At 37.5% G+C, this 27,868-nt stretch overlaps 1 protein-coding gene across 3 annotated transcripts; it reads left to right on the forward strand.

The window, feature by feature from the left end:
* Window positions 1-2: 2 nt before the first annotated feature.
* LOC121320010 (protein arginine N-methyltransferase 8) lies at window positions 3-26,141 on the forward strand. 3 transcript variants are annotated; one of them, XM_041258107.1, is made up of 10 exons: window positions 3-1,084; window positions 7,183-7,377; window positions 8,370-8,525; window positions 12,188-12,251; window positions 12,918-13,060; window positions 13,424-13,511; window positions 14,605-14,720; window positions 16,833-16,983; window positions 20,908-21,029; window positions 22,605-26,141. In XM_041258107.1, exons 1-10 carry the CDS (start codon window positions 1,016-1,018, stop codon window positions 22,686-22,688), a joined length of 1,188 nt encoding a protein of 395 aa, XP_041114041.1. In that variant the 5' UTR covers window positions 3-1,015; the 3' UTR covers window positions 22,689-26,141. The 3 variants fall into 3 exon arrangements, with proteins under 3 accessions (XP_041114041.1, XP_041114040.1, XP_041114042.1); XM_041258106.1 differs by having other exon boundaries at window positions 5-1,084; window positions 7,180-7,377; window positions 22,605-26,140; XM_041258108.1 differs by having other exon boundaries at window positions 1,010-1,088; window positions 7,180-7,377.
* The last annotated feature ends 1,727 nt before the right edge of the window (window positions 26,142-27,868 follow it).

Raw genomic sequence — 27,868 nt, forward strand, 5'->3', positions numbered from 1 at the left:
CACTCTACAAAACGAGTCTGACTTTCACATTCAACAATGCAAAGATTCTCTGGGAAGGTGGAACAGCATCAGAAATGTAGGAGGCAGCCAGGAAATAAACAAAGGCATCTCTGAAGAAAAGCGACCGAAACCGATGGATTATTTAAATACGTTCAGATGCAGGGCTGTGCAAGTTTCCATCGCATTTGAGAATAAAGTTAAGCTTTTCATGCAAAGCAAGTATCTTCAGGATCAGACGCAATAACAAAAAGAACAAATATTAAAACAGTTAACAATTTATATGTTCACCTGCGAAATACACTGCAGTTTATTCCACCGGCGTGACTGTCGCTCTTTTATCAGCCGCACTGAAGCTTCATCAGCAACATTCGAGTGACGCCTGCAAGATTTTCTCTCAGAAGAAGACTTAAGGAAACTAGCACAATTGTATTTATAAATGCAAGCAAGAGAAAGAGGTTGTTAAAAAACTGACCCAGATTTTATATTGTATTTTATTTATTTATTTATTTATATCGTGGATTACGTTAATCGGATCTGAGGAAATGTGATAATAAAAAGTAGTTGAAGGGATTTTAACTTATAGTACATTGTTTGCAATAAATTTAAAAAGTGAATAGTACCACGTTTCTTTTTGTGGTGTGCTGCAGCCGCAAACATGAAGGGAACTATGCATTACACATTAGTTTAAACGGAATAGGGTGTTATGTTATATAATTTATCACATATAAACACGTCCAGAGCATTTCACTAGTGAATAAACTTTTGAATTATGAAATTAAAAGTTATAAGTTCAGGAACAATCAAGTTGTATATTGGCATTTGATAAACCACTTTCACCGTTATATTACATGCAATTAAAAAAAAAATAATCAAATAGGAAAACAAAGTTTGGCTAGTAACAAGAAATTAATATTTTCACCGACAGCAACATACGGATTTCAGATTGATTTGTTTCGTTTTTGTTTACCCTCGAGTTAAAAAAAAAAAAAAAAAAAAAAAAATCTCGCTGGCTCTTATGGGAATAAAACACTCCTCCCGCTGCCTGCTTCTGAGGAGAAAGATGGCGGAGACTGAGAACCCAGAGGTTGGTAAGAAGAAATCTTCTACACAAAACCATTCATAAGAAAAAAAAATCAATAGCTATTTCTTAGTGTGTTGTGGATTTGTATTTTTAAACAGTGATGTGTAATTATTGTTCTTTGTGTGCACTAGGTGTCATGTTTCGGTTCATTTGGAGCATTACTCAATTATGCATCACCATAGATTTATGGGAAATGAAAAACGACGGTCTGTAATCCTTTTACCCATTTGTCATGATAAATGATATACAACGTTGTCATTCTGAGATTTAAAGATAGAATCAGAAACGGCGGTGATTACAAATTATTTGGCCATTTGAACTGTAACGAAATAATGTACAAGCCAGCCATCATATCGGATTGCACAGACATAGTCTGGAACTAAGGGAATATGATTATATTACTTTGTATTATTGTGGACTTGGGAGTGTTCGAGTTATAATAAAGTCAAGTATACTCTGAAGCTTATATTGAAAAACAGTGCACGTTGCGGTCTGTTGGTTTGCACAGTATTTCGCGGTGGCGGGGAGCTGTCCGTGGTGCTGCAGTTACTACCTGGAGAAGGACCGCCGGTTCATGATTTTTCAATGACAAATGCAGACTAATACAAATCAGAGGGTGGATGGCCTATTCTAATCTGTAGTATACAATATGTGTTATGTGAAAAAAAAGTTATCGCTATTGTATCTTACACCCAAACAACGAGTCTCTCCCTCCCGGCCTCTCCTGAAATTGGTAAAAGTTACCAGAGCTGTACTGCAACACTTCTAGACTAGTAAAGCATAAGACTCTATTACTGTTTGATGACCCTTTAAGTCAAGTTCGTCGCTCACGGTGAACGGATACTAAAAAAGAAAACATTACACGCACCATTCATAAAATGGAGTAGACATGCGTTGTTTTAATACACGTGAAATGTATGCCACTATGGTTTCGTTTTTTTAACAGTGATAACACCGTGTAACAATTTTTGTTGTTGTTCGTGGGTAGTAAGTGATATTTCCTAATTGCTTATGCCTCAAAAGTATAGAAAATGGCTATTATTCCCCACAAACGTTGCTTTTGTGACCAGGAAAGTGATATTTCAAAATATCACTATTTCCAATGGGAAAACGGGCAAATGTGTGTCTTTTCGTTCACATAAAGTCAGAAAAAAACAACATATGAATCCAAATTAACATGTATTTATACTAAAGTAATACAAAAATGACTACAAAATATTTAGAAGTGAGTAGTTTTCCGAGATTTACGATTATAGTGTATTTACTGTATTTCCACTCTCAATTTTCAGAAAGGAATTAGGAGTGGTAATCATTGAGGCATGGCCAGGCATCCCTCCAGAACAATTTAAACACCTTTCAGACTTGTCACGTTCAGTCTGTGCTGTCCTGGCTACCCACGACAGCCTTACACATCATTGAGAGTTTTTAATCCCCTATAAGTAAACATATTTCTATCATCATGACATCTTTACATGGGCCCCAAATAACAGGAGCAAACAGAGAACAGCTTCTACAACATGTGTCTCTTAAATGATAAGGTTAACAGCTTCAAAGAATTAGAAAAAAAAACACACTGAAATAAGAAAAACTGTTGCAGTGATGAAAAGGCATTGTTAATCAGCATTCCTCCAACTATTTTAAAGGGCAGAATTTGAAAGATTGCATCTTATTATCCTAGTGAAAATATTCCCCTTTTTATTTCTGTCTTGCTTCCTGAGGTATAGCGTGGCCTCAGCACCTTATTTCTACCCCCAGACAGTACAGAGGATGCCCTGGAGGCTCCAGTGGAACAACGTGCTCAATGAAACAGGAAACGCCTGGGAGGCACTGCAGCTTTACTCTCACATTTACGAGCTCCTTTATTCCCCAGTTTATTTCTTGACACGAAGGACATTTGTTTTTCTTCTGTGGCAGAGTGTCCTCTTCTATCTTTGCACACTAATGTTGAACTCTGTTAACTTTAAACTAAAAATAAATGTCAAGGATCTGTCAAAAATGGAATTCCATTACATTCCTTAACCACGTGAGAATCTGAGCACATTGCTGAAGGATAGAAATCACTTGTGCGCAAGGCAGCATTTCTTATTACATTTCTCACAGTCATCACCCGCTGATGCCTGAACATCTCCTTACGGTCCTGTGCAGGATACAGAAGGCAGTAATAATTTGGGGAGCAAACTCGTGGTTCACTTCAGTATGTATCCTCCACCTCCCTTTAATAGCCCAAATGCCTGTTCAACCAGCACTCAGATTTGGCCCAGTTTATTATAATAAAGATATACCCCCCCGATCCCCCCCAGTGATGTGTGAAACGCAGTGTGGGCGACAACACTAAAACAAAGTATTAAAAAGGCAGCCACGATCCATCAGCAAATCAGAGCTTTATAACCATTTACTTCAAACACAGTGTCACATGGATTTCCTCGGAAGAATCTCGTGTAACCTTCTCTACACATGGAAATGCTATTGATAAGTTTTAAAGGTGACATTGAACTAAAAGCTTAAGGTATATATTGATTAGGTTTGGATTCAGAATCCATCCGGACCTGATATGAATCCTAATTCCTTACTGACTTCAATATCTAAACCATTGGCAGTGACCCTCTCAGAAAGGCTCCCAATGTATAGGATAATACTGACATGAAACTGACAGTCTAACTTTAAAATAGGCTTCCATGAAAAAATCTAATAGACATCCTCCTTTTCCTTCCAATTAACTACTGCCTTAAAAAAACGCCACCTTCAAAACAATTTTTAGAGTAAATGACCATCCAGACAGTGTGGTTGTAGGATAAAATGAGCTTTCAACAGTCAAGATACAGAGCTGTTGCTGTGTGTGCAAATGCAAGTTTTCTGTTTTTTTAATTCAGATAAAACAGGTTTTGCTAGTGGGATCACAGTACCAACTAAAATAAACTACATGACTACATGAGCGTCACCTTTGCAGTCTCTCATCAAAACTTAAACTAAAAATTAAGAGTTTGGTGGGCTTTGTTGATCCTGATCTCTCATTTGAGACTTATATTAGGGAAGTTACTAAATGTGTGTGTGTGTGTGTGTGTGTGTGTGTGTGTGTGTGTGTGTGTGTGTGTGTGTGTGTGTATATATATATATATTTTATCATTTGAGAAATATATGCAAACTTAGACCTATTTCTGTATCTGATTCTGAGAGACTAACGCATGCTTTTGTTGAATCTAGAATTGATTATTGTAATGTACTTTATTCTGGTGTCCCAAAACATGTGGTATCCCGCTTGCAGCTTGTTCAGAATACTGCTGCTAGAATTCTGACTAAAACCAGGAACAGTGAACATATTACCCCTGTTTTGGCCTCTTTACACTGGCTCCCTGTGCAGTATAGAATTGGTTTTAAGGTGTTGCTATTAACTTACAAGGCCCTGAATGGATTACCACCTAGTTATTTGCAGGAGTTACTGACCCCGTATCTTCCAAACCGCACTCTGAGATCACAGGATGTGGGGCTGCTGGTTATTCCGAGGGTCAACAAAAGCAACATGGGAGGGGGGACTTTTTCTTGTAGAGCTCTGAAAGTATGGAATGCTCTGTGTTTGTTTGTCAGGGAAGCTGGGACCATTACAGTTTTCAAGTCAAGGCTAAAAACACACTTGTATAAAATGGCTTTCTTATCTTAGTGGGTTTTAATGTAACTTTAAAATTGCTGATTTTGTATTATGTGTATACTGTTATTTAAATATGTTACTAGACACTGAAGCATTAGGCACGGCTGCTCTGGGATAAAGAAGGACCTTCCCCCTTGCATCATTTTGCAAGGTTTTTTTATAAACTACACAATGGTGTTGCTGTTATTTTTTTATTAATACATGTGAGAAAAATGCAAAGATGCATTTCTTGAGTCCAGACTTGGACTGATTTTGTTTTTGTAGACTTCGCAGTTTGTTTTACCTTTTAGAGAAAGTGCGTTTTCCTGCTGTGCCGCCATACAAATGACATTTTACATCATTTTATTTAAATCAACCCTCAGACTGGAAATAAGAAATCCATAGTGACTGGGGAGCTGTGTCAGCTTCAGAAACAAAACCCTGATCTCTGATGTTTTTATCCAATGGCATAGCGAGAGGATTTCTATTCTATTTTTCGAAAAGATACAAAAGTATGTGAGTATTCCCAATATCGCTGGGGAAATAAGCACCCTTTATTCAGTGGTAACGCAGGTGTCTTGAGTATCTGTACTTTGGACCGATATATATATAATTATATATATATAATTATATAATATATATATATATATATATTATATGATATTGATATATATATATGATATATATATATGTACATGCCGGACTGCCTGTCTGTGTGGGTTCTGTACAGTATGTGTTTGTGGCTTGAGAGGTTAAAGATTAACCTGTTGCCAGAAATGGCATTCCCCTACAACCTGTAGAATTATCCTCTTTGTCCTACAATTATTCTCCCTTAACAGCCTGCGGCCACGTAGTAATCCCTCTGCTATTCCCATTCCTCGATTTATCAGCAGGATCTTATTACTGGGAGCAGAGTGAAATTACCAAAACACAGAGCTGCACCTCAGCCATTGATTGCTGCAGTGAGCCTGCGTTAATATCCATTCGTCAATATTAATATGCAAATCACATAGGAGCATGATTTGGAAACAGGAGTTGCCATGTCAAAGCACAGAGGTCATATACAACCATTAATATCTCACTTGGTGTATTGCAGTCCATTTATTGGCATCCTGATGCTTGATGCATCTAGTCACTTTAAAGTGCCACTGCTCTTATAAAAGTTTGCCATGGTAATTGTGCAGTTTTCCCTTGGCTATACTGTGCATTTACCATTGTTTTTTAATAGGTGTTATCATACCTCCCTGGGCATTACAATGCGTACCTATGCTTTATCATGCTTTCACTATGTTTTGTTACATTTAGCTATGCTTTTATTATGGCATGGGTGGGGCATCAGTGTGGTCTATATTAGGTGAAATCCCACAATCATATTTACTGCTGGAATTCTACTTGCCTTATGCATTATACAGTAGCAATATAATTATTTAATAATACTGCAGTGGCACTTTGCATTTCAAGTTGTGTTTTACATTCATGCAATAGAAATGGTAATATAAGAATACTTTCATAAATATTTGTATGAAAAATGTGGTGTGAAAAAAAATATGTAAATGCTGTACTGAAACTAATTTAGAACCAAATCTTGTGATGCATTTCCATTCTATGCTGGTCTCGCATGTGCAGTTTTGAAGGAAGCACATGTTATAGCCTTACTTTCAGGTAGTCTCTTATACTTGTACTATTGTTATTAACCAACCAGCTAACCAGCCAGTAACATGACCCCAATGCATGCAAAAAAAATTGATTGTAACTGCCTCAGCTTTACCAGAATTTAGGAGTTGCTATTAATAGTGGCTGGAAGGTAAAAAGGATATGTGTGAAGTGCTCTTTTTCTGTTCACACACTAACACCAATACATTAACAGTGGCTAATAAAGGATTTGCATGTAATTCATAGTTCATAGAGCCATTGTTTGTATTATCTTTGTACTCACAAAGTAAATGATGAGACAGATTCAACACTTAATTCTATGCTGTGATCATTGCTGTTTAGGTTGTTAATCTGTAGAGAATGGCACAAGACAAAGATCCATGGGAACTGCACTATAATAATGTTGGTTGTGCTTTAACATAAAGAGAACACAAATGAGACTAATGTTAATAAGTGTCATTTCTGTTTGCTATTGATAGCTGCAAATAAATGCAAGGGTCCAAGTTTCCCAGTAAAAGCATAGCACAGTGTAATAAAGCACAGTGAAAACATTGTAAAGCCCAGTGAGGTATGGTAAAGCATATTAATGGCATGACATACCATGGTAAACTATAGTAAATGCATAGTGTAACCAGAATTATTTAATACATCTTAGCTAAAATAGTGAATGTTGTGCATTGAGGAAAATATATGGAATGATTTGAATTATTCCATACAACCACTTTATCAGTGAAGTGGTTTAATGTGTGACCCGTATTAATCACTTTGGTTTGACCTCTTCAGAGGGTTCACCCGCTCCTCTCTGTTCTCTTGTGTTTTTCAGCAGACAAGCAGCGCTCCATCGCAGGCTGTCCAACCCGTGCCTCTACCAAAGCTGGTGCAGTCCATCCAACATGTCCCGCACACACCCCCTCTACCAAGCTGTCCTGGCAGGGGAAAGATAGCCAAGTTTCTCAGCCCAGAGGAAATGACATCAAGGGATTATTACTTCGATTCCTACGCACATTTTGGAATTCATGAGGTAAGTTTCTATTTTTCCTTTTGCAATTAAAAAACCAACAGTATTTGTGACTATGGTTATTATATATATATATATAGATATATATAATATATAATATATAGATCACTATATATATATATATATATATATATATATATATATATATACCACAGGCCCTGTTTTTGGTCTCCCTTTTTACCACAGGCCATGTTTTTGGTCTCCATTTCAGTGGCCCACTATGCACTCCATGTAGAAACATTAATACTTAAAGCCTACATATGTAGTATTCATGCAAACATAGCGGCACACTTTCTTCTGTCAAACATACTGTACTGCCACAAGTTTTCACTTTATCTTTTGCTGTTGTATAGTTATTTAACAACATCAGGTATTTTGGTCAGCCCATGCTTACTGAGACAATGTTAAATCCATGGCCAATAGCTTGGAATGGCACTGGCACTGGCTATTGTGAGGCACAGTATGCAGTTATCACTAAAGGTTCCCTCCTCAGCTCATTGATCACACCTCAATGCAATAGAGTCTTGTATTGTTATTATGAAAGCGCTTGCCTTGTATCACTTACCTTCAACGTGACCTGGTGATGTAGTGTAACGAGACTAATTGTGTTTCAGTCACAATCAGCCCTTCAAGCAGGTTCATTCCATCTAATATGGCTCACTGAAGAGCAAGTAACCTCTTGAGGTTCATAGTGAATTTTTCAGCCCAATATGAACACTCTTAAATCTTACAAGTCAAAACCATTGCCTGTTGTGTATTTTAGGTCAATTGTATTCATTCTAGTGGTTCCAAATGACATTTATTTCTTCCAGTTGAAAAAAAAAACCTGAAGAGATGCATGCCTGCATCTTAGATTATTTATCTCTGGCGCTACCAGTGCTCTACTCTACATGTAATGTTGTACACTGTGTTCATAGTCATGACTAGGATACCACTGTATATTGACTTGTATAAAATACAGCTGCACCTCTGAAATGTGTCATTTTCTTTAACAGGAGATGCTGAAGGATGAGGTCCGAACGCTCACGTACAGGAACTCTATGTATCACAATAAGCACATCTTTAAGGACAAGATTGTTCTAGATGTGGGGAGTGGCACAGGAATCCTCTCGATGTTCGCAGCCAAGGCTGGAGCCAAGAAGGTGTATGGGGTAGGAGCTCATCTCCTTTTAAACACACTGCAGATTTATTCAGGACAGTCAGCATACTGGGTCATATTTGCAAAGAAAATGTTTACAGACAGTTTGAAGTAATGCTTATAAAGGAAGCCCACTAAAGTCCAGTTTCAAATTAAATTGAGTTTGTAGTTCATGAAACCCTATTCAACTGAGAGGTTTTATCCGTTTATTTTTCAAAGCACTGTTTAATGTAAGAAAATGTTTAAAACAATCCTTAGAAAAGTTATTTGAACAGTTTTGCAAACAGGGCCCTTTATTTGCAGTTCTGTGAGGGTATCAGCTCTCTGGCAATGTTGCTAGTGTGTACAGTGATACCAACCCTCCCTGTTAATAATATCAGTATTCCCCTGAGTTGCATGCAGTGACGAATGCACATGCTATGACAAGTTGTGTACTCCAGGAGTTCTCAAACCAGGGGCGGGGAACCCCTGAGGGAAGGCATGGGATGGTTCCAGGGGGCTGCAGAACATGTACAATTTCTTTCTCCCAAATAATCCTAACAAAGTGATTTTCCCCAGACCGGGGGATCGATTCATTTACACAAACGTTTCTGTCAAGTGCTTGTGGTTATTTTAAATGTAACATTTACATCAGCTTGTGCCTGCCTAATAGTATGTACCATTATACAACAAGAGGGTGAACAAATTAGGCAACTTTATAAATGCACTTTATAATTATAATATCATTTTTTAAAATTTAAATAAATACATTCAGATGTTCTTGATATATTTTGTGTTGCATTTGCACTGAGACAGTGTACAACTGAGCACACTAATTATGGAGTTTCTCAAACATCCAAGCAATGGTACTTGACATAATGAAAGCAGTAGTACTTCAAACAAACAACTTCTCTCACCACCGGTATCAAAATCAGAGTTTCAGAAATATGGCACTATATTTTTAGTTTGGATTTGCTTGCATTACAAAGGGAGATGGCCTTAATTACCCAAAGTGTGTGATCGGCTTGGAATTGAGTGTCTCATATCTGGAAATGTCTTTTACAGCAAAAACATTGTGAATTCAATCAATGTTTTTAACAGAAAGGCACAATGTTGTTTGCAATGAAAGTAAGGTACTCCAATATTTGTAGGCTACAATTACTTGAGGCTAAACTGCTAATGGATCTCCTGGGTTCATCTGCTTACCAGCACACAGTGCTTTTATCAATCTCTGCGAGTCTCTCTCTGCCAGCAAATTACACATTTGAGAAAAGTCCTTGATAACCCTGGCCTTTTATGTCTTCAAAACTAAACTCTGTAACACTGCAACAGATGATAGAAATATGTCATTTATTTGGATTATTGCCTTGCATAGAAGTATCCCAGATGAATCTAAAAGAAACACTCTGGATGGAAAATATTAATTTTATGCCCATGTATTTGTATTGTACATATTTAATAAGACATCATTAGACCAGTTTACATGTGTGATTATTTCACGTGAATCGACAATACACCTGAAACTTAGTAGGGAAAGCTTGTGACAGTGCCCCAAAAAACGGTCTGATTATTTTACAGTGAAAGTCTCCATTTCTTGTGAGATTCCAGGAAAAGCTCATGAAATCAACGCCCACTTAAACACATAAACACGAGTGTCTCATGAAAATATTAATGAGCTTGTTTAAGTCCTTTCCTAAAGCTGTCACTTGGGAAGACATCAGTTACCATGGTCCAAAGATGGCAAAAGGGAAATAAATGTTTTGTTTGCAGTATTTCCTTTATCAGATTGATGTTGCAGATCACTCTACTTTTTTTTTTCTGTCTTCCCTAGAACTTTGCATAAAACCATTACTGAAAATGTTTGATAAACTGCGTCATGGGCTTGCGCATTCAGGTGGTTACAGCTACTGTACAGTAATTCAGAATACACTTACAAATAACTTCCAAACATCTGTCAAAACATCTTTATTGTAAAGTACTGCTAAGTACTATCTTTATATGTGTATAACTATACTCCAATGCTTATGTCTGTTGGAGCGATGAAGAGACTCTGGTGTTATTATCCATAAGGGAAGAGGATATGATGAGGCAGCTTGATACAATGCACAACATTAACATTGTTTAAACCCAATCTCAAAATAAAATGTGTTGTGGAATGTTCGCAACATATTTCTTGGGACTCATCAGTACTACGGTACTCAATATTCCAATTCTTTATTGAGCAGAAGCAGTCGTACAAGCACAGCACAAATGATGATGCTATATTTGGTATAAAGAGATGCAAAACAAGCTAATGAAACAAAAATGTGATACAAAATAAAAGTACACCGTCGGGTGACAAAAATAAAGATAGCCGTGGACCCTCTTCATATCGCTGTTTTACAATTGTTGCTGGCAGCTGAGGTAGCTGTTCCTCTGCTTGCCTGGGCACCTACTTATGGCCCTGGCACAGATTGTGCAGGATACAGCAGGCTGTAATAATGTGGGGAACAAGCTCATGGTTCACTGCAGCACTCTTCGGTAGTATCCGCCCCCTCCCTTGCTATAGCCCCACACACACACACACACACACACACACACACACACACATAGATGATGTATGAAAAGCAGTGTGGGCGACAGCACTTAAAATAGCATTAAAAAAGCAGGCACTATCCATCAGCAAATCAAATCTTTAATAACCATTTATGTCCACGTTTATTTCACGAGAAACAGATGCCTCAAGAAAAGCAAACACTCATGTAACGTGACCTATTGAGGTCATTTGTGTTACCAGGAGTATGTACTATATGTAGTGATGTCCAGGCATTCTTTTAAGGTGAAATGGAGGTTCAGTAAACAGTATTTCTTAAAAATAGACACCCCTGTGCCTTGCACACAGTGATTAATGATATTCTTTTTTCTCACCGACACCTGCGTTTAGCTAGCACAGCCTAAACTCACTGTGTATGAACCCTACATAGCAATCAGTCTGAAAGGGTTATCAGGAAGAACTGTCCGAGGTGATGCAGCAAGGGTTTTAAACTTCAATGGCAATGCAGAACAGATAATGGAAATACATTGTACTAAAGGGGCAATGTCAGCTGCAGTGGTATGAGATGTTGGCACAATGTAACACAATGGTCTGCCCAATTGTTTTACTCATGTGATTTGTAGCACACGTTACCTTTTACAAACACAGCCCTAAAGGTGTCTGAACGTACAGAATTGTGATCACAGAGTGATGGTATTTTGCTGCATTATGTCAATGCAGCAGCCAAGTTCTGTGGACTTTGATGGAACTTCAAAATCACCAGGAATGATGCATTTGTCTGAGTCCCATAGTCTCAAGAACCCCTCTATTTCCCTACTGAGTGACTCCAGCACTAAGGAGCCTGAATCATATCTTTAGGCTGCTATTTCGTTATAAGCCTCCGAATGGCACAGGGGACAGCATTCTGGACTTCCGTTGTATAGAACAGGGTCCGTATCTTGTGAATATTATTTGTTACAATTTAGTTTAGTTTTTTATTGATTAACATCAGGGCTGAAGAAGTTTCAAATGTATTTTGTTCACACTTACCTTAATGGGTCTTTGAGTGCAACTGGCTAATACTTTATCTATGTCCAATATCTTTAAAGAACCACTTTAATAATTGAGCTTCCGAGATCACAATTTCTGTCTTTGTCTTTTTACTTTTATATTTTCCCCGTCAGATCGAATGCTCCAGCATTTCAGACTATTCAGAAAAAATCATCAAATCGAATCATCTGGACAACAGTAAGAATGTCGACTATTTTTTTTTTCTAAATAATTTTTAGATTTTTATACACTGACTGACCAAAAGAGAATACAGAGCTATATAATGGGAACTTTGGTACAGGTGACAGCCTGTGACAGCCAAAATATACAGATGCTTCAGTTTCCTCAATTCCAAGGCTCAAAAAACAACCAAAATAAATATGTATCCCACTAATGTTACCCCCATGTATGGACATTTAAAATGAAAGAATGTAAGAATTGTGAGATTGTGAAAAATACTGAAGCAGTGGTTATAGAGCTTTTACAGCAATCTGTAACAGCAGTGCACCACACAATACTGTCCATTACACTCTTACCCCCTTTACTCTCAGCAAGTGGCTGCAGCAAATCTATAGCATCTGAGTCACGGCATCAAGGTAGCAGGGCAGAAACTGGGGATGAATGTGAAACCCGGCACACCACAAGCGAGCATCTTAACCACTATCCAAAAGAGCCGCGTTCATCTCCACTCGTGGGAAAGTCGAATACAGTTTCAAAGCCTGGTAAAAGGCAGATTAAAAGAAAAATGAGGGTACTCAATAGTAGAGTACTAGAACCCAGATTAGTGAGGGAATGACATTCAAAGCTTCTGTACTTCCCATACTCTTTCAATAACCCAGGAGTTGAATTCCACCTGTCTTTCAGTAATCACAATCTTTAAGGGTAAAGTGGAAGAAGTGGAGCTGCCCGTTGATCAAGTGGACATTATAATCAGCGAGTGGATGGGTTACTGCCTGTTCTACGAATCCATGTTGAATACAGTAATCTTTGCAAGAGACAAGTGGCTGGTAGGTGCTCTGTACTCTTGCTTGCTTGAAGGGTTAGACTTGCCAATTCCTGTGCTGATACAAGGGGGGGGGGGGGGGGGGGGGTGGCTTGTCATGTGCATTGGTGGTAGGGGTTGGAGAAAGGAAATATATGCTTTTTGAGGGGGGCAGCTGCTTTGACTCAGATACATTTATGTAGAAATGATATCCAGGGGCTTGAGGAATGGCTGGGAGATTGAACCTGATGTGACAGGGCACAGAGGCAGGAACAATGTCATGCAAGGGGGGGTGTTTGTCTGGTTCTTGTATGTGCAGTTCAAAATGTGATGTCTTTGTCAGGTGAATTGATTACGAGACACATTTCCCTCCACAATTCATCAACAGAAACCTGGAGGGCTGATGTTCCCAGATCGAGCTACCTTGTACATCATTGCCATTGAAGACAGACAATACAAGGACTTCAAAATTCACTGTAAGATGGGCTTCTGTTATGAAGCATATATTTCTGAAGAAAAAGAAACTACATTGCTGCAAGGTTTACTTAGTGCCTTTGCACTTGGAGCATCACCGTACTGTAGCATGCTAAGATGCACCATTTACAAGACACTGTACTGAGCCCACTGATATAACCCACTGAGTCTACTACCCAGATCTCACTAACTGAAGAACTTTCCAAATATAAGACCCTGGCTTTTGAAACACACAGACTTGATAAGATACCAAAATCTGCAAAGATATACTGTAGGTGTGTCAGTGATCCGGTTTGTATTATTAGGAGAGTTCACTGAATACCCTGGCATGGGTGCTGCACACCAAAGGCATGCAAACCTGTGCTGCAATATTTGGTTCTGTTTCCCGGTGGCAGGCAGAAATCTACTGATGCTGCTATTGGCTGTGTGGGGCTGATTTTCAAAGCCTTTTCAAAGTGTAAATTACAAAGTGTCAATACTCATTCCCTCCCCTGTAAATACTGTACATACAGTAAATGCAGACATGTATACGTTTACACTTTCTCTGTAACATCTTGTTTGCATAAAATTATTGTATCCAACCAAATAACTCCATAAATCTAACTCAAATCTTGAACTACCATTAACTATATATGCTATATTTGCATTTTGATAAACTATCCCACCAGGAAGTCTATTACTGCCTTACCTCCTTGTTCATTTCACCCCTGCAGTCTTCTAGGTCAAAGCATGTTACTGAAAGCATGGCAGTCAATAGAGGAAACAGCTGATTGGGTAGGGACAATTTTGAAATTATCCAGAAAATGAGTTTTCTTTAATCTAATGTTCGCCAGATATTGTGCTTTAAAATGAAGATATGTTTTCTCAATCAGGTGTTTCTTTCACAACTGCACATTTGAGACATGAATGGACATGCATGGCGGACAAAATGTATGGAACTGTTTTGTTAGCTACAATTACCGGTACTTTGACATAAGGACAGGACAAGTACTGCACAGTCAGGTCGAACAAGCAAGAGCGAATAGGAATGAATATTGCTCAAATGTGAGATGCAATGCATGCAGGATAATTAGCAGGCCATCTGTGTGCCTGCAGGGTGGGAGAGTGTGTATGGCTTTGACATGACCTGCATCCGAAATGTTGCCATGAAGGAGCCCCTGGTGGATATTGTGGACCCCAAGCAAGTGGTGACTAACTCCTGCTTAATAAAGGTCAGAGGTTTCTGTTAAACATACAAAACTTTAACAGAACACATGTGTAGCACATGTATAAAAACACACCCTTTGGGGAATTCCTTATACAATTCGTCCCTTGTAATACATACTTCTAAGTCAGCACAAATTACTAATGTTTAACAAGAACCAGTGAAGAGCAGAGTGCACAACAGATTGCTTATCCCAACAACACCTCGAAGAGACGATTTAAGTCAATGTCCAAGTCAGCCCTGTATCACATTGACAGTGCTCAGACAAGAGTTTCTGATACTTTGTCCAATCCTGTGTAAATTACATACTTTATATTACTGTAAACTATTTAATATTCTTCTCATCCGGAACAGTCCTACACAAATATTTTCAAGGATATGTGGTGCTGACTGCGCTAAAGCCTATTTTCAGTTTAACAGTTTTCAAACAACTTGTTTAATTTAGCCTGGCTTTTATGCAACAGGAGGACATGTTCAAAATGATTTACTGGTATTATAAATAATTTAAAAACCTTATTAGTCTTATACCATATAGATTTCCATCAAGAACTAAGAAAAACAAGAAAGAGATGGCATTGCAATCATTTGAATTCTATAGATTGATGTCTGAGTGCTTTTTCCCATTAAAATAATGCATTTAAAGAATCTGATAAAGCCAGCTTATTATAAAAAAGGCTATTGTCTTAAAGCAATAGTTTATAAGCTAATTTAGTAGCTGTAAAATATCTACGGCTTGTTTTAATAATAAATGGAGTTTGTCTTTTAGTACCTCAAACAAAATTATGCTCAGTTTTAATGGGAAGTTTCATGATCTTATTATCAGAACTAATTTTATAAGGGAATGTGTCCTTGGTAGGCTATTCCTTAAATGGGCATAGGTGTCAGCAACCAATGCTACCTCATCCTTTACTCAATTATGTTAAGCCCTTAACAAGTTTTGAAAATAATTATGTAACTATCTTGCTACTTAAAGCTACATGTCAGTTTGTCTTTTAAGCCCTCTTGGTTTCTCCCCTAATCATCTGGAGGTAGTCCTTCTCTATCCATTCTTTTTATTTATTTTAAATGTGTATTTACTGATGATTCTCTTGAGAAGTACTGTGCTGCTACGCTGTTCTGAATTTAGATTCCATCACATGCATGAGTGACTGCTGGTTGGGAACTGTTAAGAATAGTTGAGTCATGACAGGCAAACAAACAACAAAAAGGAAGAAGAGAAAGCTCAAGGACGTTATTGTGAGCTGCAATTTGAAGTCGCACCAACCTGAAGGCAAATTGCATTTCTGAACAGTCAAAGCCAGTCTGAAGCACAGACCAAGATGATTGATAATATCTTATCACAAACTCCCAATGCACTTCAGCACAAGCAGTACTCAGAGGATTCTGACACTTGGAATTTTCTGTTTGTAGCCAACAAAAGATTTTAAGACATTGAAAAGACTTCTAGGCGAAACATTTGTCACTGAATTGAATTTTCTTTTAGTATTTCTAAATGTATGGAGCTTGCTGCACTCTACTAGTCAGCGTGTTAATGCTTCTTATGCTGTATGTGTGAAAACATGCGAGGTACAGGAACACAATTGCAGCCCCAAGGTCCTATTCACGAAGATTTACCTCATGAGTCATTTAAGTTGTTAACATTGGCTTTAATGGATGAAAGTTATGAGCTAAAGATATGTGCTAAAGCTATGAGCCTGTAAAACACTCTATTCACAAAACTTAAATGTTTTTTTAAGGACTTCATCAAGAAATCCAACTAACTTCTAAAGGTAGAAAATAAGAAAAAAAAAAAGATTCTTGAAATTGATCACTTTGTTTTTATTTATTTAACTTTAGGTATAGTCTGTTTAACACACAGTATAACACTATTTAAATCTAATCTCTGCTTAAAATTCTGTATTGAAACACAGATGCTTAGCTAACTGCTTTTAATTGAGTAAGATTCCCAATATTATTAACCAGCCCTGCAAAAGAAAGGCTTTGCAAAGCATTTTCTGCAACTATAAACAGCTGTCCTTTCTAGGAGCTTACAGTAGGCATATGACCCGCTGTTGTAAGATTGCTGTACAACATCCCACACAACTATGAACCATTCTGTCTTTATCTGTGTTAAACACAGGAGGTGGATATTTACACTGTGAAGACAGATGATCTCTCCTTTACTTCAGCGTTCTGCCTTCAAGTGCAGCGCAATGATTACACCCACGCTCTCGTCACCTATTTCAACATTGAGTTCACCAAGTGTCATAAGAAAATCGGCTTTTCAACAGGTAAACTGCACTGGACTACAACCTCTGCATGGCACTGTCGTGCATGTGTGTACATGAAGGGCAGACATTGAGTCACTTGGGGTATGTCTACACATGCTGCATCTTATCCAGCTAGCAATGAGTTCTGAATATTGGTCTTGGTACAGTACAAGCCATGGGGAACACCAATGCCTCTAATAAAAACAAATGCATAGGGTTGCTATTGAAGCCCATATCACAGAGTAAACAGCTATGAGAGTTAACATCACAGAGTAATACAATGCCTAATGCCTGAGCAGAAGTTTCAAACATATCTGTATTGCTCTTACCTTACAGTAATTACCATGTGACATACACATGTTATTGCATCATTACATTCTCCATTGCTTCTTCAACCCAACAGATAAGCCACTCTGTGCCTGGATTACCCCCAAGTGAATGTATACCAGCCTGTTTATCGTGGTGTGTGATCTATGCCTTTAAAAACATGGTTGAATTTATGTGTCTTTATTGATGTATGTATGTATGTATGCTTTTCTGTAGGCCCAGATGTAACTGCAGATAACCTCTAGTTTCTGGTCCTCTCCACTGCAGGACTGTGTTTGAAAAACATTTTCATCCATACAGTACACTCAACCCAAATGGACTTTCTGTGCTTGCAGTTATGACTAATACATCCTAATATAATGCGATTCAAGATGTTGTTTGGAAAGAGAGATAGATGTGTGTAATAACAGCCACTTGACTACCAATGAGGGCAAAGTTAAGTCAGATACATTACCACAAATTAACCTATTGCTGTGTATATGTGTGTTGGGGGGGTGGGGGGGTGGTAATGACACACACTTTACAATATTTATCCTTGGTTTTCTTAATCTTCTGACACAGTATTTTGGCAGGCTTTGTGCTTTGCTAAATATATCCTAGTGCCTGTTGTGTAGGATTAAATTCATCCTCTGAGCAAGCCCCCTGTGAATTCCTCCAGTGAATACTGAATACAGGTTTAGAAAATATCAATATTTTCCACTCACAGTCTAGCCTACTCCCTAGAACCTAGTATATGGTGCTGGGGGTAAACTTGCTAAATGAATCTTGGTATCACTGAATAGAAAATCGGAATTTATAGAATTGATTGGTCCCCAATGTATTCAAGAACAGAAAAACATATGAAAAGTTAAGCAAGAAGGGAGAACATTTGAACCATCAATGCTTGGTATGTTCTAAATAGCTGCTGTATCCCAGTACATTGTCTAGTCGGTTCTTAAATGACATCAATGATTCAGCAAATAAGAGCTTGGTAACCCATCACAAACATGCAACTCTCCCTTTGAAATAATGACTAGGGTTAACGTTGTTCAATTCTTTTCACTTGCTCTGACTATGCTTTTAGAAGAAGTTTAAAACCTCAATGTGGCCCTAGCATACTCTCTTGAAACACTCTGTCCCAAATGGATGTAAGAATAGCACATTTGTTTTATATCATATTTCTTATTGATGATGAGATTTTCAGGGCTGTAATTACAAGTAGACATGTTTCTGAAAGCTCTGTTGAGGCTCTGTTTGTTTTTTAAAGTCATCGTGTATAAACAGTATTAGTTGATTTTCGAAAGCGAAATTCAAGCCGAGAAAACACACCAACTAAAGACAAGAGCTGGGTAAAAGACTTGGAGCTAATCTGGCATACCTCTTTCTTTGAAGCCACAACGTAGCCTTCACACTCTTTGCATAGCAGCATAGCTAGAACACAGTAAGAAAATATTCTTATACTTGCAACTGGAATACAAAAAATAAAAACACCACAGGGGCTAGATTCTCAAAGTCCAAATCATTATTAACATTTATTTTTTTCAAAAACAAAATTTCACCCAATACAAGAAGTAATAAATAATTTTATTGTAATTATTTATTGTATTTTATCCTTCTAGAAAATAGTGCTAATGGATTTGTGTTTCAAATACTGTATTTGCAGTCATTCTAATATTTTAGGCTTTGCTGTTATTGTTTACAGTAATCTATTATTTGCCTGTTATAACCCTGGCTGAAATTATTAAGTCCTAAACATGTAAGTGATCACACCAGACCTGATGTGTCCTTCACAGTGAGTGTCATTCTTACTGTTTGCCTGTGCACAGGATAAGAATGACAGGCTCAAGAAGTCGTGAACTGGCATTCATGCTTTGGCTTCAGAGGGCATGAATGGCACATTCTTGATGCCAGCAACCAAAAGAGATGGAACAGTCTAATAAGACTCCAACATATATGCAATATCAGAAAAGCAATGCAGAAATTCCTGTACTAAGAAAACAGACACATTTTAACAGACTAATGTTTTCTTATACAATTGGAGCAGTAATGTATTCCATGAATGCTAACATTTTTAACTAATCTGTCATTCAGTCAAGGCTCCACTTTTTCCTTCCCTAGATTTTGTGTTTTGATATGAGTAATTATTCTGCCACCAGCAGGACACCCAAACAAAGTGTGCAGGTGAATTTTTGATTGTTTGACACTAGAGGCAGGTGGATAAGCAGATCTGAATGTCATGTTTTATTTATTTATTTTTTTGCTTGGGTAGCCCTGTTTTTATTTTTATTCTTGATTTTGTTGGTGTCAAGAATACATGAGAGATAAGAACACAAGAACATTTACGGATGAAAGGTGACCATTTGGCACATTTAAACTTGTCCGGTTCCTGGTAGTTAATTGATTTCAAAACTCTGTCAAGTTTAACGTTAAAGGATCCAAGTGATTCTGCACCAACAACATGACCAGGTAACCCACCCCATGCCCTCACCGCTCTCTTTGTGAAGAAGTGTCTCCTTCCCTCTGTCCCAAGTCTATCTCCACTTAATTTCCAACTGTATTCTCTAGTCCTGGTTTCTGTGCTTAAAATTATTGGTCAGAGTTAACTATGTCAACACCTTTAAAGGTTTTAAAGACTTCAGTCATGTCCCCCCTAATTCTTCTTTGTTCTAGGCTAAATAGATTTAATTCTTTCAGCCTATATTAATGGCAAATTCATTTCAGCTCTGCGAATAGTCTGGTTGCTCTTTGTTGAATCCTCTCTAGCAACACAATGTTCCTTTGATGATGTGTTGACCAGAATTGGACACAGTATTGTAAGTGCAGTCTCACCAGTGCATTATACAAGTGCATTTTAATTACCAGAACAGAACACAAAAAGCACAGTGTAGTGGTGTCACAAAGACGGCCAGAGTGGGGGACGTCAGAACAGAAACAGGAACCAGGAAATAAACGACAGAGAGGTGGAGTTTGGTGGAGCTGAACAAATTGTCTCACTCAGCATTTAATAAATAAACAGTCAGAAAATAAAGGTTGTAAGGCAAACAAAAAACACAGGACACGGCACATTCTCCAAAACAAAGAGACAAACAAAACGGACTAACACTAAACAAAACACGATGAGCTTCTATTTTACTTAATACTTTAACTTTAACTATTCTTATTATTTTTACCTCTGTCTCCAATCCCGTTCTCCACTCACCGAACACACAACCCTGAGTGAGTGAAAACATGCTACATGCTGCTTTTAAGCAGCTGTACCGAGACTCGATTGCTAAGCAATCATTCAATTGGAGTCTCGGTACAACTGCACGTGAATTAATAAAGTGCAATTCCCTGTGCTCACATATTATTACTTTTTACTTGCATGTGAAGTGCTGTACAATCCTCGTGCCTAAATACAAATATACATTTTAAACACTCGTGTTACACAGACCCATTTATATCCCATGTACCAATGACTATACACCAATATTAACATACAACATATAACACAAAATACACACAGGGGCGGGCATAAACACATTCTTTTGACAAGAGAGCATTAGAAAGAGATTTTCCTATTTGATTTCCTCCGTGCTGCAGTAGTCCTGTTCTTCCCTAGAATCTGAATCATGTTGTATCTCTGAGTTTTTCCCACAGCACCCGATGCTCCTTATACACATTGGAAGCAAACTGTATTTTACCTTGAGGATTATCTCACTGTGAGAAGGGGTGAGGAAATATATGGAACCATCACCATGAAGCCCAATGAAAAAAACATTGTAAGTCATTTATTCAGAGTGCTCAGTTTCCTAACCGGCATGGGAGATTACTGGACAGGGTGCCGATCAGTTTGCAAAAAAGCTTTGCCTTTAATATTGCATCAGACTAGTGGCAGGGGTGTAACCCCAAGAAAAAGACTTCATATTATTATTATTATTATTATTATTTATTATTATTATTATTATTATTATTATTATTATTTTAGCAGATGCTTTTATCCAAAGCGACTTATAGAAATTTAACAAAATATAAAAATAATAAATCAACTTTTTTTAAAATGTTTCTTATAAGAAGGAAACATTAAATAATCTGGTGATAGACAATTCCAGATTAATTTACTGAGTTACTGACCCTGTATACTCCTAACCACACTCTGAGGTCACAAGATGCACGTTATTCACCCTGTATACTCCTAACCGCACTCTGAGGTCACAAGATGCACGTTATTCACCCTGTATACTCCTAACCGCACTCTGAGATCTCAGGATGCAGGGCTGCAGATTATTCACCCTGTATACTAACCGCACTCTGAGATCTCAGGATGCAGGGCTGCAGATTATTCACCCTGTATACTCCTAACCGCACTCTGAGATCTCAGGATGCGTGGGTGCAGATTATTCACCCTGTATACGCCTAACCGCACTTTGAGATCACAGGATGCAGGGCTGCAGATTATTCACCCTGTATACTCCTAACCGCACTCTGAGATCACAGGATGCAGGGCTACAGGTTATTTCAGGGTGAATACAAATAATATAGGAGGAAGGGCCTTTTTGTAAAGCTAAATTAAGGAATGCTCTGCTGCCTTCTGGCAGGGAAGCTGGGAAGCTTACTGCTTTTAAATCAAGATTGAAAATGTATTTTTACAAAATAGCTTTTCTATCTTAGTTTACCTATTTTATAATCAAAACAGTGATTTTTTAGATTCAAATGTTATTAAATTGTTTTTGTTGTTGAAGGCAGTTCCAATAGTGTTTTTCAATTGCAGTGTTAAACTATGAGGTACAAATAAACTCATTTCGATCTTCACCATTTTAGTGTTACACTGGTAATAGCATCAGCCAAAATGTCTCACAGCTTTCGATAATTTTTCTTTTCAGCCTGCAGTTCATCAGGAGGGTAGCTATATGCCACTGCTGTAGTTCCCTGTACACACTCCCTGCATTGGAACTGCAGATGCTTTGTATCTTAGTGCTGTCTTGGCTCGAGGGTAGCTGTTGTTCCCAGGCAGCCTTGAAACCTTGAATCTTACAGCATAGTGCACTTACTGAGCCAAAAGCAAAGGTTGGCATTAGGATAAGATCCTTAAACCTGGGAAATAAATCCAATAGGCAAAAAATATATATTTTTTAAATCTATAATATTAAAGATCGTATTTTTATGAAGACATTTTATGAAGATTCCCCATTTAAGTTGTACAGTCTTTTTGATTGATTCAATTCAATTCTGTAAATGTGACCTCAGGGATTCTGGGAAGTCACTGATAATAGTGTATTTGTTCTCTAAGAGCGAGATTTGCTCTCAAGGTTCCTGTTTTTTAACCACTTGACTTTTTCTTTCTGTTTTTCTTGCAGCGTGATTTGGACTTCACTGTTGAGTTGGATTTCAAAGGCCAGCTCTGCGAAACATCAATATCCAACGATTATAAGATGCGCTAAATGTACTTAGGGAAGATCTGTGCAGTAGTGTTAACCCAGCTTTCTTTTTAGCTGGTGAAGTAAAAAAAAAACCTTTTCAAATGCTGATTGCAAAAGGGGATTCCTGTTAAAGGGGAAATGTAGTCAATCCTGCTGGTATCACCAACATCAGACATCATGAGATTGTTTAGAAATCAAGACTGAATGTAACGCCTTCCGAAGAATGTTTTCTGTTTTTAAGGGTGTGTTTTATTTTTTTGTTAAAGAAACAGCAGGAGGACTAAAGAACATGTCATATTTGGGGGAGAGTGGTCATAGTTCTTCCAGGCATTGCACGTTCTAAAACATATGGGGAAATATCTTTACTAAGTTGAAATAAAACTTCCAATAATCCATCTATACCATGCCAAGGTTGTAACATGAACAATAGATAAGCAAGATGCAGTTTACATGTACAGTGTGTTACAATAACAAAATGTAGTGTTGATGTTATTACTGAAAGCATTGGGCCCTATGTTTTTAGACCTTGTTACTTTAATAAGAAAGTATAGATTATTTTCTAAGAATATAACGGTGATTCATTATTATTTAGTAACTTTTTCTTGTAAGGTTGGATTAGTCTTCATAACTTCAATAAAATATGATTCGTTATTAATTTGCATGGTTTCTAATAACGTTATGGTTTTATTAGATGTTAGGGTTTTTGAAACAGTGTTAGGAACCCAGAGAAACAAGATTAACACTCTTTAGGTGAACTGGTAGTATTACAAGCACGGAAAACCATGTGCAAGGCAACTATGAAAACAATGTTCTACTCAGTATTCTCCTGTGCATCCGTTCGGTAATTATTTTACTTTTTTTTTTAGAATTCAGCACTTTATTAAGATTGAATTATGTCTGAATTATCAAGGATGATGTATGGTTAACTGTTGGGTAAAATAAGTATTTAGCTGCCTGGAACAAAGAAAACACTGTAAGGTGTACTCTCCAAGGTTTTAAAATCAATTTACCTTTTATTAGCTTCAAGACCCTCTCACTGCTCCATTAGTTATCATACAGTTGGACATTTACTGCAATATCTAAAATACATAAAAAGGTTCAACACTATAGACCAGCCCTTGCCATATTGAGAGTCCCATATTCTTTCTTTGCTGCACACAGTCCCATCACAGAAGTTATGCTGACTCAGGTTTAAAACAAACTTGTAAGTGCCGTGCCAGCCCAGTGGGAGTCATTTTATGGAATTAAGGAAGGGGCTCTGATAAGACTTTGGATGCCATGCATCATAAGAATTATGATTTAAACACCAAAAAATAAGCTGTTAAGATTTTAGAATGATTTTACAAAAAGGTTCCAATTTTACTTGCCTACATCTGGGTTTACAAGTAATGTAACTGGATCGTTCTACTTGTCGTCCTTGCTTTTTTCTGTCTGAGGATGGTTACATGTAATTATTCTTTCTTAAATGTTTTCCTTAAGATTCCCTCAAAGCACTAAATAAATGTATAATGTGTGCTGTGCAAAAGCTGTGCCACCATGCTGTCGCTATGACAAAGTCCATGTGTTAATGCGGTTATCCCTATTTAATCAGGAATGTGACAATTAGCATCAATAGCTTTACTGTAATAGGAATTCTAGTTCAAACTAAATATGTCTGGAATGATTTACAATTCTTAACTCTAAACCAATTCAATTGTCAAAAAAGGCTATAATGACTATAATTGTTATACGAGAAGTACCTTTGTGTTAAAATGCTCTGCTCTGGAGGACTGTAAAGCCCCTGGCAGGCTCTGCTCCAGTTGGAACCTACCCAGGTCAGGACACAGTGTCATGCACATCAGCTACGTGATTTCACACTGCTTTTCATAAAGCAAGGTTGAGCTGGGTGACATAAGTAAACACACAATGAGAGCATCAGTGCCCCGGAAGCAGCTTGATACGGACGCTTCCATCCAAGCTTCTCCGGATTGAATCGTCAGCCAAAATGTTGATTAGAGCGAATGCTTTGTCATCCCTGCTCCAATCTAGCTCATGGCGTGTCTCAAGCAACCAAAACATGGCTAAACAGAATAAACTGAAATGTTCCTTGAGGGAGTGAAATCTTCATGCAGGTGTGGCTGTTTGTTATTTTGTCAGTTTATGAACAGCCTTCATGCATTTTGTCTTGCTCAACCCGGGTCAAAAGTGTGTTCATGGTTTCGTACTACGCACAAATGTGGCCCGGGTAGCCACACAGTGCCAGTGTGAAAGGGGCTTAAGATAATGCTCTACTAAAGCCAATATTTATATGTATGCATATTTAACAAACTTCCGTTTACCTTTTTCAATCAAGTTTCCTCTTTATGCTCATGTAATGTGTAGCCTTTTGGTTGCCGATTGAACAATTATTATATATGCTACTACCCACCAGCACAGTGTCTCCAGCTCAGTAAAGCAATGCTGAGTTGTAGTATATACTTTCTACCTCAGACTCATGTCGGAGTCTGGTAATGAAAAGCTATATCAGAAAGTGCGGTATTTACCACAACTCTGTTTCGCTTTACTGAGCTGGAGAGGCTGTGCCGGTGGGTCGAAGCTGGAAATGGAAGCTAAACAGAGGTTTAGTTTATGTTTTTTTCAACAGCAGCTGGTTGCATTCCACAGCCATCTCCCAGTAAGTGCTTAAATATGAATCTTTAAAAATGAAAAGCCTGTGAAAATGAAACTGAAGCTAACAAAGGGTAAGATTTTAAAATCCTGCAACACTTTTAGAGAACTTATTGTATTTGTAAAGGAAACTTGAATCAAAGAGACTTCAAGGCTGCTTACAGTATGTGCAGAAGTACCGGGAAGTATCTTCAAAGGAGTGATATTTTATAAAAGCCTTTGAAACATTTTACTATTTACTACTACAGTACTCCCTCTTTCATTCTGATGAAAATAGTTCAGATTTTTCTTCTTTTTTTTTTACTTGAATTGCAGATATGCAGGTTTTTCAGAGAGGTCAGCATAAAATACATTGATTCTTCCTGGTACATCATTTTTCCTGAGGTTGGTCTAAAACTGACCTACAGCACAGGGCATAGGTACCAGGAATCAACAGGACATTTGAATTCTAAAGTATAACAATGAAGTGAATGAAAATGCTTGAATAAACAAGCTAAGAACAGAAAGAACATTTTACTCATAAAGAAAATGATTTTAAAACGCTGATTATCACTCCACATTAATAAGCATTAGTGTGTTTCAGATTGACTGTTATATACTGGTCCATTGTGGCAATGAGGATTTATCTAACCTGCATTTTGTTTTCTGTTATAGGATACATCAAGCTGTTAAGATAGTGTGTCTTTATATCCAGCAGGTCAAATTCATTCTGATACTTTATTGAGCAGTGAGATTCATTATAATATTGTATATGAAAGGACTTTTTTTATTACCTTGAAATATTAAAATGATTCATAACTGAAAAAAATGGCATTGGAGCTTAGTGTGGAAAGGTAATAGTTACATTTGTGCATTATACTTGATCCATATCCTGTCATATTGGTTGTATTATTACAATTAAAACCAAAACTGTAATTACACATTATTGTAGTTATATCGTAGTAACTTCATACACATACAGAAAAGGTTGGTATACCATTATATGACCAGTGTATTACTCTGAAATTGCTATGGATTTGATATGCAAAGATTATTGTAAAGTCTGACCAGTTCCATACTAGCTCAGCCCAAATATTGTCTGGGTACAATCAACCTTGACTGTTGTTAATGAACACAACAGAAATATTTGAAAAACGTTATATATCAAAACAGACTGAAGTAGATTTAATTTACTAAGTTAAAGTTTTCTATATGCAGCTATGCATATTGTGACCTACTGTTATATCCTCATTTAGTAATGAAGACTACAAGTTTGTTTGCCTAACACAAATGTGCACAGTCACAAATAGTTATCGTCATATGACTTTGGGGAGGATACTGGGTCTGAAGAATGTGTTGAGTCTAAAGACAGTGGTGATGAGGATTATGTAGCCTGGATATCACCAAATATCTGCTTTTCTTTGGTAAGTTCACATTGACCTTTAAATGCAATTGTTTCTGGTTTCCTAGGACAGCAGAGATGTGCTTAAAAAGAGGTCAGGTAATCAGAACAGCAACACAACAATGCATGTCTCGCAGTCTAAAGCATTCAAAACCTTCATTCCTGTAATGGGCTTCTCAGAAGCTCTTTTTGGCCACGTGCTGCTATCTTCATTCTATAAAACTGCACACACGACTGGCAACTGTGCAGAATCCTGTAGAGTTGGTTTCATGCAGGCTAATTTCTACAGGAGGGCTTAAAGCCAGTTCAGCACCTAACCCCTAGACTGAAGTCATTGACCGTATGACACCACCCGACATCTCAGCATGCTTCTGATCCTGAACGCAGATAAAATACACTGTCAGTTACAGAATTCTGTAACCACAGTATTCAAGCACAATACACACTTGATTTAAACAATTTATTATTTCTTATTATCACAATATTAAGCTTATAATCTGGGGGCTTAATATTTACAAACTCAAATATCAAATGTACAGTAATGTGACTAAACCATATTTTGGTACAGCATACAATTTCTCCCCAATTCTTGTGAAATGCTACAACAGAGCGCAACAGAAATGACAGCAGTGTCTGACTGATACAATTTACATAAGCTCCATAGGTGAAACGCAGAGACAAACAACTTTTCTGGTTTACTGCTTTATACAAATCCTTCAAGTGTTCATGTCGCTGTTGTATTTAATAACACGTCACAAAACATATACAGGATGTATTGTCCATTAGCATTTGCTGAAGTGTTTTGCTATTGTTACATACAACATGAGACTCTGAAGACTGAAAGCTTCACAGATTCAATACAACAGAAGAAGGTGAAGTAGTGTCCTGGTTATTTGCAATAATTGCATGTGCCAGCGATACAGTTTCCTGTTGCTTCTCTATTATGTTTACCACAATAATTTACTGTTGAATGCCAACAGAAAACAATGCTGTTTGCTGCCTGTCTACACTGTTTCCCACTGTGATCTCCTTTCATTAAAAACACACAGCCTGCAAAAAACTCTTCATCTATTCATAACTGTAAGGAAAATCAGGTCTTTTTTTTGTTTGCAGTAGAGTCCATTCATTTCACTTCAAAAACGATTCAATGAACTACATAAAACATTAAAACAAT

This window comes from Polyodon spathula, chromosome 8 (assembly GCF_017654505.1).
Source record: "Polyodon spathula isolate WHYD16114869_AA chromosome 8, ASM1765450v1, whole genome shotgun sequence".
NCBI classification, from domain to species: domain Eukaryota; kingdom Metazoa; phylum Chordata; class Actinopteri; order Acipenseriformes; family Polyodontidae; genus Polyodon; species Polyodon spathula.